Genomic DNA, 17,524 nt, shown 5'->3' on the forward strand with positions numbered 1-17,524 from the left:
ATTTCTGAGGGCTCTGTTCTGTTCCATTGATCTATGTCTCTGTTGTGGTACCAGTACCATGCTGTTTTGGTTACTGTAGCCTTGTAGTATAGTTTGAAGTCAGGTAGCGTGATGCCTCCAGCTTTGTTCTTTTGGCTTAGGATTGACTTGGCGATGCGGGCTCTTTTTTGGTTCCATATGAACTTTAAAGTAGTTTTTTCCAATTCTGTGAAGAAAGTCATTGGTAGCTTGATGGGGATGGCATTGAATCTATAAATTACCTTGGGCAGTATGGCCATTTTCACGATATTGATTCTTCCAACCCATGAGCATGGAATGTTCTTCCATTTGTTTGTATCCTCTTTTATTTCATTGAGCAGTGGTTTGTAGTTCTCCTTGAAGAGGTCCTTCACATCCCTTGTAAGTTGGATTCCTAGGTATTTTATTCTCTTTGAAGCAATTGTGAATGGGAGTTCGCTCATGATTTGGCTCTCTGTTTGTCTGTTATTGGTGTACAAGAATGCTTGTGATTTTTGTACATTAATTTTGTATCCTGAGACTTTGCTGAAGTTGCTAATCAGCTTAAGGAGATTTCGGGCTGAGACAATGGGGTTTTCTAGATATACAATCATGTCATCTGCAAACAGGGACAATTTGACTTCCTCTTTTCCTAATTGAATACCCTTTATTTCCTTCTCCTGCCTGATTGCTCTGGCCAGAACTTCCAGCACTATGTTGAAAAGGAGCGGTGAGAGAGGGCATCCCTGTCTTGTGCCAGTTTTCAGAGGGAATGCTTCCAGTTTTTGCCCATTCAGTATGATATTGGCTGTGGGTTTGTCATAGATAGCTCTTATTATTTTGAGATACGTCCCATCAATACCTAATTTATTGAGAGTTTTTAGCATGAAGAGATGTTGAATTTTGTCAAAGGCCTTTTCTGCATCTATTGAGATAATCATGTGGTTTTTGTCTTTGGTTCTGTTTATATGCTGGATTACATTTATTGATTTGCGTATGTTGAACCAGCCTTGCATCCCAGGGATGAAGCCCACTTGATCATGGTGGATAAGCTTTTTGATGTGCTGCTGGATTCGGTTTGCCAGTATTTTATTGAGGATTTTTGCATCAATGTTCATCAAGGATATTGGTCTGAAATTCTCTTTTTTGGTTATGTCTCTGCCAGGTTTTGGTATCAGGATGATGCTGGCTTCATAAAATGTGTTAGGGAGGATTCCCTCTTTTTCTATTGATTGGAATACTTTCAGAAGGAATGGTACCAGTTCCTCCTTGTACCTCTGGTAGAATTCAGCTGTGAATCCATCAGGTCCTGGACTCTTTTTGGTTGGTAAGCTGTTGATTATTGCCACAATTTCAGAAGCTGTTATTGGTCTATTCAGAGATTCAACTTCTTCCTGGTTTAGTCTTGGGAGGGTGTATTTGTCGAGGAATTTATCCATTTCTTCTAGATTTTCTAGCTTATTTGCATAGAGGTGTTTGTAGTATTCTCTGATGGTAGATTGTATTTCTGTGGGATCGGTGGTGATATCCCCTTTTTCGTTTTTTATTGCATCTATTTGATTCTTCTCTCTTTTCTTCTTTATTAGTCTTGCTAGCGGTCCATCAATTTTGTTGATCTTTTCAAAAAACCAGCTCCTGGATTCATTAATTTTTTGAAGGGTTTTTTGTGTCTCTATTTCCTTCAGTTCTGCTCTGATTTTAGTTATTTCTAGCCTTCTGCTAGCTTTTGAATGTGTTTGCTCTTGCTTTTCTAGTTCTTTTAATTGTGATGTTAGGGTGTCAATTTTGGATCTTTCCTGCTTTCTCTTGTGGGCATTTAGTGCTATAAATTTCCCTCTACACACTGCTTTGAATGTGTCCCAGAGATTCTGGTATGTTGTGTCTTTGTTCTCGTTGGTTTCAAAGAACATCTTTATTTCTGCCTTCATTTCATTATGTACCCAATAGTCATTCAGGAGCAGGTTGTTCAGTTTCCATGTAGTTGAGCGGTTTTGAGTGAGTTTCTTAATCCTGAGTTCTAGTTTGATTGCACTGTGGTCTGAGAGACAGTTTGTTATAATTTCTGTTCTTTTACATTTGCTGAGGAGAGCTTTACTTCCAACTATGTGGTCAATTTTGGAATAGGTGTGGTGTGGTGCTGAAAAAAATGTATATTCTGTTGACTTGGGGTGGAGAGTTCTGTAGATGTCTATTAGGTCTGCTTGGTGCAGAGCTGAGTTCAATTCCTGGATATCCTTGTTAACTTTCTGTCTCGTTGATCTGTCTAATGCTGACAGTGGGGTGTTAAAATCTCCCATTATTATTGTGTGGGAGTTTAAGTCCCTTTGTAGGTCACTGAGGACTTGCTTTATGAATCTGGGTGCTCCTGTGTTGGGTGCATATATATTTAGGATATTTAGCTCTTCTTGTTGAATTGATCCCTTTACCATTATGTAATGGCCTTCTTTGTCTCTTATGATCTTTGTTGGTTTAAAGTCTATTTTATCAGAGACTAGGATTGCAACCCCTGCCTTTTTTTGTTTTCCAGTTGCTTGATAGATCTTCCTCCATCCCTTTATTTTGAGTCTATGTGTGTCTCTGCATGTGAGATGGGTTTCCTGAATACAGCACACTGATGGGTCCTGACTCCTTATCCAGTTTGCCAGTCTGTGTCTTTTGATTGGAGCATTTAGCCCATTTACATTTAACGTTAATATTGTTATGTGTGAATCTGATCCTGTCATTATGATGTTAGTTGGTTATTTTGCTCGTTAGTTGCTATAGTTTCTTCCTAGCCTCGATGGTCTTTACAATTTGGCATGTTTTTGCAGTGGCTGGAACCGGTTGTTCCTTTCCATGTTTAGTGCTTCCTTCAGGAGCTCTTTTAGGGCAGGCCTGGTGGTGACAAAATCACTCAGCGTTTGCTTGTCTGTAAAGTATTTTATTTCTCCTTCACTTATGAAGCTTAGTTTGGCGGGATAGCAAATTCTGGGTTGAAAATTCTTTTCTTTAAGAATGTTGAATATCGGCCCCCACTCTCTTCTGGCTTGTAGAGTTTCTGCTGAGAGATCAGCTGTTAGTCTGATGGGCTTCCCTTTGTGGGTAACCCGACCTTTCTCTCTGGCTGCCCTTAACATTTTTTCCTTCATTTCAACTTTGGTGAATCTGACAATTATGTGTCTTGGAGTTGCCCTTCTCGAGGAGTATCTTTGTGGCGTTCTCTGTATTTCCTGAATCTGAATGCTGGCCTGCCTTGCTAGATTGGGGAAGTTCTCCTGGATAATATCTTGCAGAGTGTTTTCCAACTTGGTTCCATTCTCCCCATCATTTTCAGGTACACCAATCAGACGTAGGTTTGGTCTTTTCACATAGTCCCAAATTTCTTGGAGGCTTTGTTCATTTCTTTTTATTCTTTTTTCTCTAAACTTCCCTTCTCTCTTCATTTCATTCATTTCATCTTCCATCAGGGATACCCTTTCTTCCAGTTGATCGCATCTGCTACTGAGGCTTCTGCAATCTTCGCGTAGTTCTCGAAACTTGGCTTTCAGCTCCATCAGCTCCTTTAAGCCCTTCTCTCCATTGGTTATTCTAGTTATCCATCCTTCTAATTTTTTTTCAAAGTTTTTAACTTCTTTGCTATTGTTTTGAATTTCCTCTCGTAGCTCAGAGTAGTTTGATCGTCTGAAGCCTTCTTCTCTCAACTCATCAAAGTCATCCTCCATCCAGCTTTGTTCCATTGCTGGTGAGGAACTGCGTTCCTTTGGAGGAGGAGAGGTGCTCTGTTGTTTAGAGTTTCCAGTTTTTCTGCTCTGTTTTTTCCCCATCTTTGTGGTTTTATCTACTTTTTGTCTTTGGTGATGGTGATGTACAGATGGGTTTTTGGTGTTGAAGTCCTTTCTGTTTGTTAGTTTTCCTTCTACCAGACAGGACCCTCAGCTGCAGGTCTGTTGGAGTTTACTAGAGGTCCACTCCAGACCCTGTTTGGCTGGGTGTCAGCAGCGGTGGCTGCAGAACAGCGGATTTTCGTGAGACCACAAATTCAGCTGTCTGATAGTTCCTCTGAAAGTTTTGTCTCAGGGGAGTACCCGGTTGAATGAGGTGTCAGTCTGACCCTACTGGGGGGGTGCCTCCCAGTTAGGCTGCTCAGGGGTGAGGGACCCACTTTAGGAGGCAGTCTGTCTGTTCTCAGATCTCCAGCTGCGTGCTGGGAGAACCACTACTCTCTTCAAAGCTGTCAGTCAGACAGGGGCATTTAAGTCTGTGGAGGTTCTTTGCTGAGTTTTTGTTTGTCTGTGCCCTGCCCCCAGAGGTGGAGCCTACAGAGGCAGGCAGGCCTCCTTGAGCTATGGTGGGCTCCACCCAGTTCGAGCTTCCTGGCTGCTTTGTTTACCTAAGCAAGCCTGGGCAATGGCGGGCGCCCCTCCCGCAGCCTCGCTGCCGCCTTGCAGGTTGATCTCAGACTGCTGTGCTAGCAATCAGCGAGACTCCGTGGGCATAGGACCCTCCGAGCCAGGTGCGGGACACAATCTCCTAGTGTGCCGTTTTCCAGGCCCGTTGGAGAAGCGCAGTATTAGGATGGGACTGACCCGATATTCCAGGTGCCGTCTGTTTCCCCTTTCTTTGACTAGGAAAGGGAACTCCCTGACCCCTTGCACTTCCCGAGTGAGGCAATGCCTCGCCCTGCTTCGGCTCGCGCACAGTGCGCTTCACCGTCTGTCCTGCACCCACTGTTAGGCACTCCCTAGTGAGATGAAACCGGTACCTCAAGCAGAAATGCAGAAATCACCAGTCTTCTGTGTCGCTGGGGCTGGGAGCTGGAGACCGGAGCTGTTCCTATTCGGCCATCTTGGCTCCACCCCCCCTTCACACACATTCTTACTGTGTACGGTATTGCTACAAGTTTGTGCCTGTAAATAAAGGCATGCAAATCAATTCCATTTCTTCTAATTAATGAAAGGAGATGTATTATGCACTTAATAATTGTAAATGCTGTTTTTAAGTATATTCGTTTCCTAGTGCTGCCGCAACAAATTAGTACAAACTGGGTGGGTTAAAACGAGAAATGTATTCTCTTAGTGTCCTGGAGGCCAGAAGTCCAGAATGGCGCTGTTGGCAGGGTTCTATGGAAGAATCCTAACTTACCTTTCCCTGGTGGTTCCTGGCATTGCTTAGCTTGTGGCAGTGTCACTCCAATCTCTGCCTCTGACTTCACACAACCTTCTTCTCTACATGTGATTGTACCCTCCCTTTCCTCTTCTTATAAGGATACCATTCATTGGATGTACGGCCATCTTTAAACCAGTATGACCTCATCTTAACTACATCTGCAAAGACCCTATTTCCAAATAAGGTCAACATCCTGAGGTTCCAGGTGAACAAGAATTTTGAGATGACACTATTCAACCCAGTACATCAAGTATGTCCCTGATAGGGGAGAACTTCCATTTAGATTAGGCATCAATGAGAATGGAATCCTTCACTTACATTTGTTGTCTGGAAGAATTTTTCACAGCATCAAGCTAAGTACTTTTCATACTTTGTTCCTTATCCACTACTCACATATATTACTATGTTGATAGGTACCAGAGGTCTTTTGATAGCTCACAATGGCTAGGCTATGGTTTGAATGTTTGTCCCCTCCAAAGCTCATGTTGAAATTTCATTTTGTTTTGTTTTTTGAGACGGAGTCTCGCTCTGTTGCCCAGGCTGAGTGCAGTGGCGCCATCTTGGCCCACTGCAACCTCTGCCTTCCGGGTTCAAGCAATTCTCGTGCCTCAGCCTCCTAAGTAGCTGGAATTACAGGTGTATGCCACCACAGCCAGCTAATTTTTATAGTTTTAGTAGAGATGGGGTTTTGCCATGTTGGCCAGGCTGGTCTCAAACTCCTGACCTCAGGTGATCCACCCGCCTCAGCCTCCCAAAGTGTTGGGATTAAAGGCATGAGCCACCATGCCTGGCCTGTTTTTTTGTTTGTTTTTTGTGTGTGTGTCTTCTTTTTTACTTATTTTTATTTCAATAGCTTTTGTGGTACAAGTGGTTTTTGGTTACATGGATGAATCATATAGTGGTGAATTCTGAGATTTTAGTGCACCCACCACCAGAGTAGCCCACACTGTACCTAATGTGCAGTTTTTTTATCCCACACCCCTCCCACCCTCCGCCTTCTAAGTCTCCAATGTCCATTATACCACTCTGTATGCCTTTGCATACCCATACCTTAGCTTCCACTTATAAGTGAGAGCATACAACATGAGTTACTTCACTTGGAATAATGACCTCCAGTTCCATCCAAGCTGCTGCAAAAGACATTTTTTCATTCATTTTTGTGGCTGAGTAGTATTCGTGGTGTATATATACCACATTTTCTTTATCCACTCGTTGGTTCATGGGCACTTAGGTTGGTTCCATATCTTTGCAGTTGTGAATTGGGCTGCAATAAACATGTGTATGCATGTGTCTTTTTCATATAATGACTTCTTTTCCTTTGGGTAGACACCCAGTAGTGGGATTGCTGGATCGAGGGATAGGCTTCAAGGAATCTTCATACTGTTTTCCATAGAGGTTGTACTAATTTACATTCCCACCAGCAGTGCATAAGCGTTCTCCTTTCACCACATCAATGCCAACATCTGTTGTTTTGTGACTTTTTAGTAATGGTCATTCTTACAGGAATAAGGTGGTATCTCATTGTGGTTTTAATTTGCACTTCCCTGATGATGAGCGACAACCATTTTTTCATGTTTGTTGGCCATCTGCATATCTTTTGAGAAATATCTGTTCGTGTCATTTGCCCTCTTTTTGATGGGAGTATTTGTTTTCTTTCTTGCTGATTTGTTTGAGTTCCTCGTAGGTTCTGGATACTAGTCCTTTGTTGAGAATTCTTTATACTGTTTTTACAACCTTTTGTAAATCTGAAATTATTTTAAACTGAAAAGTTAGAAATACGATTTTTTATTGATGGGCATGGAAAATAGGTTTGGTTGAGGACAGTGTGTCCTAGCGCAGGTCAGATGGATCTGGAGGTGCTGGAAAATCTGTGTGTTGGAGTCGCACAAGTTGGAGGGGACCTGTTCCCACAGCGACACCAGGGGAGATATTTGATGCTGTCTTCCTCTCAACTTCTGCTAACAAGCTCGTTGTCTTCTAGAAAACAGCGTGGCTCACGAACGTGTTGCGACTTGGAATAATGTCATACAGCAGTTTAGTGAAGATCTTCTGTTGTGCCTGTGTGGTTTACGTAGATGACCAAATAGTTTCATCATAATCAATCTTAAGAGTTTTATCAGGAAAAAATTAAATTAGATATAAAGAGGAACGTCCCAATTTGGAAAATAAGTAAAGTTATTAAGGAAAATAAATGAGACCTTTTTTCAGGACCTCTTTATGGAAAAAATCTTGATTGTGCATATTAGTTACTAATGACATTGAACCATATGCTCTTTACCATCTATACGTAATATTCCACTTGGATTTCTGTCTTTTCTTGCTGATTTACTGGACTTCTTTGCATATTCTACATAGTAATCTCTTGTTGATTTAGCCACTGAAAATATCTTCTGTTACCATCTTTTGAATTATATCTGTTGTTTTATATTGAATACAATTTTCATTCTGATTAATGTTAAATCCATTGTTTTGTTTTGTTTTGTTTTGTTTTTTTCACTTTATTGCTGTTTGGGGGAGACTTAAGATATACTTCACCATTCTGAGAGTGCAAAGATTTTTCTACATTTTCTTTATTTACCTTTAACCTTTTACCTTTCACATTTAGATGTCGCCACAATTTGTTTTCCTTATGATACTGGGAAAATCGACGAGATTAAAGCGTGTTCTGTTCTCTCCTTCCGAGGCTTCTGCTTCTGTGTCAGTATTGCACTGTTTTGATTAATAGAGTCTTGTAATATGTCTTAATAGCTGCTAGGAAAAGACGTTTCCTCTTTTTTTTTCTCTAAAACTCCTCATTTTCTACATAAAATTCTGCTGGAGATTTTTTTCGAATTGGATTTGTAGATGTTGAAAATACCATATTTACAATGTTATCATCTGATCCACAAATATGGTGGCATCTCACACCATTTAGGTCTTTTTGTCTCCGACTCCTAGGGGTTTTCTGAGTAAGTCAGTTGATCTCTGCAGTGATTCTTATTGTCTGTGCCTTTCTACTTTTATGCCCCTTCTTTTTTTTCCCCACCTTTTTTTTTTTATCTGGCCAGGATCTCCTGAGCTGTGATGAATACAAGTAGTAATACCTAGCATTTCTGTCTAGTTCCTGAGCCTAACACCTTTCATTTCGCTACTTACGTGATGTTTGCCCTTTGTTTATTGTTCTTTTGTGTTGTTTGCTGGCCTTTATCTAATTGTAAAATTTCCCTTTTAGCAAGTTGCTACAGGTTTTTAAACTCATTAATAGGTGTACTTCTTTAAATGCTTTTTTTTTCCTGCAACTTTTTAGATGAGCATGTTTGTTGTGGGTTTTCTCCTTGAGTTCATTTGTGCCGTAAATTACAGTGACAGACTCTGATGTTGAATCTTCGTGCATAGCTTGAATAAACCCTACTTGCCCATGGTGTTTTTCAGATTCACTGTTGCATTCTGATAACTAATTCTCGTTCAGGATGTTTGATGTTTAACCATGGATTACCCTGGACTATGATTGTCCTTGTCCGGTTTTATTATCAAAGTCATGTAAGCTTCACCAAGTAAGTTGGGCAGTGTTCCCTCTTTTTCAGGATTCTGGAATAACAGAAAATAGGGATGATATGTTCCTTAAAAGTCTGGGTTAACTCACTTGTAAAATCATCTGGGCCTGAGGCTCTTTTTTTCCTTTAAGCGGGGTGAGGAGAGGTGATGGGTTAGGGTGCATTTGGCTGCAAATATAGGAGCAACACACTGAAAGTGATGTAAACCTTAATGGTGTGTGTCATTGTTCACAGCAGTTCTGGTTGGGTGGCTTATTGATGTTTACGGGGACCAGCCTCCTTCCGGGGCTGCCGTCGGGAGGTGCTGCCCCGTGCATGGACACAAGAGGGTGCACAGCCCCAGGGTCAGTCCTCAACGACAAGGGATGAGCTGGAAAGGCAGGGGAGAAAGCTCCCAACAGACCTTCCTTCCGCTTCACCTGAGATGGTCACATGCCCATTGATAGTCTAAAAATTGGCAAAGGGTAGCAAGACTTCAATTATGTGCTTAGATCCATCGAGAGACCTCTGAGGCTGAGCTCGTTTCCACTGACACACAGTATGGTTCTAAAGGCAAGATGGGTGCTGGACGTGCTATTGATTTTAAACATTAGGACAGCAGTTTGCTGAAATCTGTCAATACAATTTACCTATTCTCCCTCCCGTTCTAAGGTCTTGATTAGTTTATAAACGTAAGGCCAGGTTTGCATGATGGGGAGATGTGGATGTTTGAAGTTGAGGCAGTTGACATGGACCATGGCAGAGTCTGGATTGTACAGCAAGTGCCCACCCAAGTCTAAGAGGAGGGGTGGCGCTGGGGGCCCTGTCTCTCCCTGCTCCCACACCTTGAGCCAAAGGCAAAGAGCTGGCCTGAGGCAGCGCCCTCCTCCGCAACCTCAGTCTCAGCCTCTTCAGTCTTACTGTTCCTTTGTTTCTCTGCAGGCCAAGTGCTCTCTCAGTAATGGCCATCTGCACATCCTTTTCCTCCATCTAGAAAACCTCCCCCTTCACCTGCTGCTGTTACTCTTAACCCTGCGGGTCTCCATTTAATGCCACTTTGGTCAAGTAACCTTCTCTGGGGTCACAGCCCCATACATCCTGCACACCATTCTCCATAGCGTTCGTCACACTTGTAGCGGCTTGATTCTTATCAGAAGATCCATGGGCATAGTTTTAGAAGTAAAATTGTTCTATGAGGATTATAACAAAGTGTAGCATTCCCCTGACCCATTTTGGGCATTACTCTAAGGCAGCCATTTTCAAATCCATTGGTTCATTCTTCTGGTATTATTTTTAATTTTTTTTTTTTTTTTTTTTTTTGACACACAGTCTTGCTCTGATGCCCAGGCTGGAGTGCAGTGGCGCAGTCTCGGCTCACTGCAACATCCACTTCCCGGGTTCAAGCGGTTCTCGTGCCTCAGCCTCCTGAGTAGCTGGGATTACAGGTGTGCGCCACCACGCCCGGCTAATTTTTGTATTTTTAGTAGAGACGGGGTTTCACCATGTTGGCCAGGCTGGTCTCGAACTCCTGACTTCAGGTGATCCACCCACCTCGGCCTCCCAAAGTACTGAGATTACAGGCATGAACCACCATGCCTGGCCCTATTTTTAATATTTTTAAATAACATGTCTATGCTGCTGTTTTGTTAATTTTCAGTTCTGGATATCTCTTCTTACTGTAGAAGATCGAGATTTAGCATATTGTTTTCATAACTTGTGGTTAGACTAATAACATTCAGTGTTTACTCTGTTAAAATTCTGTGACCTCACTCACAGCTGAGCAATGTGGTGTTCTATATTACAGTTTCCTTCTCAGACATTTTTCTATTTTACCTGAAGTTATGTCTTATTTTTTCATATGTTTTAGTTTCCTCTATCATCACTCATCACTGATTCATCCCTAAAATCTCCTCCAGAAATACATTATCTCAATACATTAAAATATACCAGGGCACTTTATCGATGGGGATGTTGCTTCTGGAATCCTCTGTGGTCCCCTCCCCCGGCCCCTCCCCGGGCTCCCTCTTGAGCAGCATCCCGGGACCCCGGGCTCTCTCTCCTTGGATTCTCTCTCCCTGGACCTCATGGCGGCCTCCTCCTTGGTTTCTTCCCTCGTGGTGGCGAGGCTCCTCTGTCAGTAGCTCCCTGGGGGAGTGCGGAGGAGACCCACGCAGAAGCTCACATGCATAACAATGTCTTTGCTCTTTTTCTCTCATTTGATTGATATCTAATAAGGAATCTTGATATGGAAATCTTTCCTTCCTCCGAATTTTGAAGGAATTGTCTTCTCCTGTCTGTTGTGCTGTGGATGAGTCTGATGCAGTTCTGATTCCTGATCCTTTTTTGAGGCCTGTTTTTTTTTTTTTTTTTTGAGTCTGCTTTCTATCTCCAAGATTCTCACAGTGACGGGATTCGGTGTTCTGAGTACTTGCTAGGCCCTCTCAAACCAGAAGCTCATGCCCTCTGCTTCTGGGAGATGTTTTGGACTATTTTCTTTACAAGTTTTACTCCCCATTTTCCATGCTTTCTTTCTAAAATGCCAGTTTTTCAGATGTCACAACACCACCTAGACCGGTCCCTTGATTTTCTTATTTTCTGTCTCCTGATACATGTTTTTCTGTGAGATTACAGTCACATGCCACATAGCAATGTTTCAGTCAACAACAAACCACAGTGGTCCCATACAATTATAATGGAGTTGAAAAATTCCTACCACTTCGTGACATCTTGATGACTCTGACCCTGTGTTGGCCTAGGCTAATATGTGTGTTTGTGTCTTAGTTTTTAACAAAAAAGTTAAAAAAAAAAAGATTTGAGAAATAGAAAAAGCTTATAGAATAAGGATATAAAGAAAGAAAATATTTTATATAAACTAAAAATTTAGCTGAGCATGGTATTGTGTGCCTTTGGTCTCAGCTACTCAGGAGGCTGAGGTGGGAGGATAGCTTGAGCCCAGGAGATACAGGCTGCAGTGGGCCGTGATCGTCACATCACTACGTGCTAGCCAGGACAACATAGTGTTTTAAGCTAAATGTTATTGCAAAAGAGTCAAAAAGTTAAAAATTTAAAAGTTTAGACAGTAGAAAAGTTATAGTAAGCTAACTTTAATTTATTATTGAAGAAAATATATTTTTATAAATTTAGTGTAGCATAAGTGTAGACTGTTTATGAAGTCTACAGTTGTGTACGGTCATGTCCTAGGCCTTCACACTCACTCAGCACTCACTCACTGACTCACCCAGAGCAACTTCCAGGCCTGCAAGCTCCATTCATGGTGAGTGCCCTACACAGGTACACCATTTTTAATCTTTTATACAAATTTTTACTGTGCTTTTTCTGTGTTTGGATGCACAGATCCTTACCATTGTGTTACAGTTACCTGCAGTATTCAGTACAGTAACATGCTGTGCAGGTGTGTAGTCTAATCAGGTGTACCGTGTAGCTTTGGTGTGTGGTGGGCTGTACCAGCTAAGCATGTGTACATAACGCTGTGATGTTAGCAAGATGACGAAATTGCCTAACAGCACATTTCTTAACAACAATCGCCTGTTGTTAAGCGTCTCAGGACTGTACCTTAGCTTTCTCTTCCAGCCTTTCAGTGGACGTTCACATTTCTACTCTAAAAGCCCAAGAGCTCTTTCTGTACTCAAAAGTGTCCCTTCATAGCTTCCTGTCATGTTTTGTCGATGTAACATTTTGTCTTCTATTTCTGAAGATATCCTTGTAGGTCGATGCTTTTCTCTGCATTGGCCCTTCTTTGGGGTGCAGGGAGGTGGTGGAAGGTGAACTTCGCTTCCTGCATTTTGCCTCAGGATGTTGCAGTTGCTTTTTCAAAGTGAGTGTTTCCTACCGCACTATCAGCTCAATGCCGAGACAGCACATGGTGGGTACCCACGTGTTATTGAAATAAGAAGTTTATTCTGTCCATGATGATACATCATAGGAAGTTTTTAGCAGGGGAGGTGCAGATTGATGTAGAGGCCACTGGTGGCAGAGCAAGGTGAGCTGGGAGAGGCAGTGCCGAAGGCTGAGGGCTGAGGCAGGTGAGAACTAGGAGAACCTTGGGCCAATACGTGTGAACAATGAGTATTCCTCAGTTTTTCTTTCATAAAATTGGATATCACTCCTGCTTGCCTTATTGAGTTATTGGGAAATGAAATAAGATACGGGAAATGCTTTGTAAATAAAAAATAAATGTATTGAAAATGTAAGGTATTATTACCACTGACTTTTGTGCCCTCATAGAAAAACGGCATCCTATATACAGTCCACCATTTGTATCCGTGGGTTTGGGATCCACAGATTCAACCAGCCACAGATCAAAATTTTAATAAATGAATAAAAAATAACAATACAACAATATAATAAAAATAATACAAATTAAAAACAATATAGTATAACAGCTAGTTACGTAGCACTTGCATTAGGAATTATTGGTAATCGAGATGATTGGCAGTATACAGGAGGATATGCATGGGTTGTATGCAAATACTCCATCTTCTGTCAGGGACTCTTGAGCATCCTCGGGACATCCTGGAACACATTCCCTGTGGATACCAAGGGACAGCTTCTATTGTGAAATAAAGTATGTGATCTATATGTAGTTCATTAATCTCTGTTTGCAAATGGTGTCATTAAAGTTATAGGTGGGTGCCATATGCTAAAAGACACTCTAACTCCTGTCCTGTGCTGTCTTACTTTAGCACAGAAGTTGGGCCTCATTGGGCCTCCACCACCTCCACTGTCATCAGATGAATGGCAGAAGGTGAAACAGCGCTCCCTCCTGCAAGGGGACTCCATGCAGCCATGCCCCATCTGTAAAGAAGAATTCGAGCTTCGTCCTCAGGTGTTTAGCATACGAGGGTGAGCTAGAGAGCTCGTGGGCTGTTTCCTAGGGACGAGGCCCAGAGCTGGAGCCTAAGATTCCAAGCTTCCTTTTTCCAGTTTCATCCTCCTGTGTGAGCCTCACACACTTCCATTTTGTTTTCCATTAATTAAAGTGTGTGAAGAGCTAAACACCCTCATTAAATAGTTTTGTTTGTTTACTAACTGGTATTCTCAAGTACTAAAGTTTGTACAAAAGGAATGTTTCCGTTCAACAGGCCCCATGCGGCTGTGCAGACAACTCGGGGGCTTCCCAGGAGCAGCTGTGTCCCAGCGTAGGAAGGATGAAAGCAGAGGAACTCTTAAGTTGGTTTGTGATTTGAGTCAGAGAAGAAAAAAAAAACTGTGCTTGAATGTCTCCAAAGAATTTGTGAGAGAATCTTTAAGAAAAGTAAAATCTTTTAAAGATTTTTATTCATGAAACTTTACCGTGGTAAGATTGATGATACTACTCTGGGTTAACAGATAATACACACACACACACACACAGAGACAGAGAGAGAGAGAGAATGCATATAGGGCTTTTTCTATACATATTTTGTCTGCCTAACTAAACTGTTGTCCCCTGAAGTTGGGGACACTTAGATTTATCAGAAGTGTGTGTGTGCGCGCACGTGTGTGCATGGTTGCCCTGTAACAATTTCCCACGTGGTGTGGCATTACGCTTCCTGCATAGCAGGCCCTCAGAGATTTGCTGAGAAAACACAGCAAATACAGTTAAAATCAGCCTTGGAGTTTGTAGCCTAGGAATGCAGGCTTGTTACAATCTGGGCAAATGAACTCTGAGTCTTCGCTGAATCTGAGTAGGTTTCATCAGCAAGAAAGCTCACAACAGTTACACTTCTGTTCACTAATTTGAATTCATAAGTTACTTTAGACATTGTATTCCAGTTCTCTATCAGGAGCTAATCTTACATATGTGAAAGTTGGGTATTTTGGACAGATTTTAGCCCTGAAACCACAAATTGTCTAGGATAATTTAATACTTTAATGTAGCAAAACTGTGAATAAAGCCAGAGGGTGTCTTTCTGGCTAAGCAACCTCTTTCTTACTTATACTAAAATATCAAACCCGGTGTGTCTGTATGAAGAAGGAAAAGTGAAAGTTAGTATCTTATGGGGATCAGGGCATACCTTGCCCAACATTTCTTTCTGATTTTTATAAATTTCTCACTAAATTCTATTATTTTTATTTGGTTTTGATATAAGACCTATCCTCTATATTTTGCATTTCCAGTGATCGTTTCCATGTTCAGATTTTTCCTTAGTTATAAACAATAGTTGGCATTTTTATAACATTTAATGATTTCAGAGGGCCTTCAATTAATTTCATATAGTAGGCATTCTGCCCATTTAGCAGATGAGGAAATAAAAAACAATTCAAGCGATTCATAGTAGGCCAATTCAGAAAGTACGGAGAGTCCTGCTGGAAGTCCTAACTTCTAGGCCATTTTTAGTGTGTTTTCCACTACTTAATCCTTGATTTTTGTTACATCAGAGAATGTTTGCCAATAACAAATATTTATGGACATTTAAAAAGATAACACTTTAATATACTGAAGTCTAGTGTTAATATAGATAGAATATATGTTGATAAAACACTGAAAAGTATTCTATAAAGAATGAATTAAGTATAGAAAAGATTGCTATTAAGCGGTGGTAATGAAAAAGGATCCATATTACTGAGTTTATTCAATTCAGACTTACTCTTGGCAATAAGTTTCAAGAAAAGGTTTACAACTTTCTGAGTTCTACTTATTTCTGTATTTCTTCCATTTGAGAAGAAAAGCATACGTTGAGTGAAGGCAGGTGGGATTCACTTTAAAAACTGTTAAGTTTTCCCCACAGCAGGCATCCTGGGCCGGCTGAGATTGAAACCTCACCCAGGAGTGCCCCAGACTGCAGTCACCTAAGTCAGATTCTTGACAAAAAGGGAAAACCCCTCGCCTGCCCCCACCACTTCGCTCAGTCTCACAAGTTTCTCCCGCTTTCCTCCCCGTTGCTGAAAGCGGCCCCTCCCCAAGGGAAGCAGGAGCCTGGCCTTTGTGTGGCAGCCCGCAGGGCCTGGCGCTGGTGGGCTGGCGGCTCTGTCCCTTCTACTAAGTACCCACTGCCTTCTTCTTCATTTGGTCTAAGCTTCAGTCTTTTGTCACAGCCCAGTATATCACTGTTTAGTGGAGAATTTGGGTCACAGAAAGGTGAAGTTTTCTTGTGAGCACACTTTCCCTGCATTTAAGAAAGAAAAAAGACACCCATGTCTCCATGATTTGTTGCTATTTAAATTTAAGACTGTTGGAATTATATCTCAGTTGAGCTACGATTTCACAAAAATTGGGGGGCATGACTGAGCTGAACAAAGACCTAAATGGTATTTACTTAGCGTTTCCCTGGCCCCACTGGACAGGCCCCCCTCCTCACCCCTCCAGTTTGCAGTCACTGCCCGCATCTAAGGGAAACTTTCATTTTGTCATTGTTTCGCTCTTAAGTATACACTCATTTTAATAGTTAAATATCAAACTTCGTGTGTTTGATATTTCAGATCGTTAATTTTTCTTAGAGTGTATACTTGTGCTGTGCTCAACAAACAATAAATAGTATAAATATCAAAGTTATTAATTTGCTTTTTTAAAGAAATAATACAGCTTACCTTCTAAGCATTCAGGATTTTAACTGTTAGATACATGCTGCTTCTCGTTTGTAAACTTCAACGTTGTTCTGTCTCCTCATGAACAGGTGCTGCTTTCATGCTCCCATGTGTTCCACAAGGTAAGTCTGCCCCTCACACCTGCCCAGGTGCCCCACATGCTGCCTTACAGCGCAGAGAAACCATAGTCATTTTCAAGGCTCCTAAGAAGAGCCATTTATTTTATTCATCACCACCATCTATAGTTAAAGAAACATGACTGTAGGCTACAGTACAATTCATCCTATTTTGAAAATCATGAGTTTTGTGACAAAAGAACCACAAATGTTTATGTAACGGATTGTTGTCAGTAATGCATGTCAAAGTGACAGCTAAATTCACATGATCAATCTGCATGTGGTCCCATACACACGCGTGACTCACCTTTGTGCTAGTGGATTTCAGAAGTTTTTGATGTCTCTGCATGTATATTCTTGTAAGAAATCATTTTTGGAACAGGTTTTGTGAGGAAGGTGGTAGCACCTGATGAAACCTCCTCACTTTATAACCTAAATTGGGCTAAGTCTCATAGTTATGGGAGAAAAGAACACTATAATTAGAAACTAACATTGAAAGTAAAAACGTTTTTAAGTAATTACTTGTAAAATTTTAAGTGAAATGTTTTTCTTCAGGCATGTCTTCAGGCTTTTGAAAAGTTCACAAATAAGAAAACCTGTCCTCTCTGTAGAAAGAACCAGTATGAAACCCAAGTGATACACGATGGAGCCCGCCTGTTCAGAATCAAGTGTGTGACCAGGTGAGGACGCCCGGCCTGTTTGGCGCTAAGCAGACACTCACAGATCAGGCTATGACAACTAACTTGTTTTTTAAATAGTGGGATTTTCTCTTTCTTCTTGGCCACCATAATTTCCCCAGGGCCTTGTACAGCACAGGGCTTATAACAACTACTGAAGTATTGGTTGACATAGAGTCATCATAAATTAGTCATTTTCAAATATCTGTGTTTTAGAATCCAAGCCTACTGGAGAGGATACATTGTTAGAAAGTGGTACAGAAACCTGAGGAAAACAGTACCTCCCACAGACGCCAAGTTAAGAAAAAAATTCTTTGAAAAAAAGGTAGGTAGAGATCATTAATTCTTCCAGATATGGTCTCTGTGCGGGTGATTCACTTGGGGTCAGGAAGGCTAACAGAGGTGGTAAAATTTTGAGACTTACTTCACTTTGAGGGCTTTTAAAAAATGCTTGAGATGCTGCGAAAAATCCTGTTTAACTTAAGTTGGCTTTCCAACCTAGATGGTAAAATACTTTTAGACTTTCTTTTCTAGTTAAATCATAAAATTA

General features: G+C 41.3%; 1 protein-coding gene across 19 annotated transcripts in view; it reads left to right on the plus strand.

Moving 5' to 3' along the window:
* The window catches only part of RNF32 (ring finger protein 32), a 52,215-nt gene that overhangs the window by 15,563 nt on the left and 19,128 nt on the right, over positions 1-17,524 (plus strand). For 13 of the 19 annotated variants that reach the window (XM_058428516.1, XM_058428489.1, XM_058428484.1 and 10 more), the window contains exons 4-8: positions 13,358-13,500; positions 13,757-13,848; positions 16,271-16,303; positions 16,909-16,977; positions 17,191-17,299. In XM_058428516.1, coding sequence (XP_058284499.1) covers positions 13,358-13,500; positions 13,757-13,848; positions 16,271-16,303; positions 16,909-16,977; positions 17,191-17,299 — 446 coding nt within the window. Of the gene's footprint in view, positions 1-13,357; positions 13,518-13,756; positions 13,849-16,270; positions 16,304-16,852; positions 16,978-17,190; positions 17,300-17,524 lie in introns of all 19 variants that reach the window. The other 6 variants (XM_032753218.2, XM_058428550.1, XM_032753225.2 and 3 more) reach the window with 2 other exon arrangements.

Source organism: Hylobates moloch, unplaced genomic scaffold, assembly GCF_009828535.3.
Source record: "Hylobates moloch isolate HMO894 unplaced genomic scaffold, HMol_V3 SCAFFOLD_1, whole genome shotgun sequence".
NCBI classification, from domain to species: domain Eukaryota; kingdom Metazoa; phylum Chordata; class Mammalia; order Primates; family Hylobatidae; genus Hylobates; species Hylobates moloch.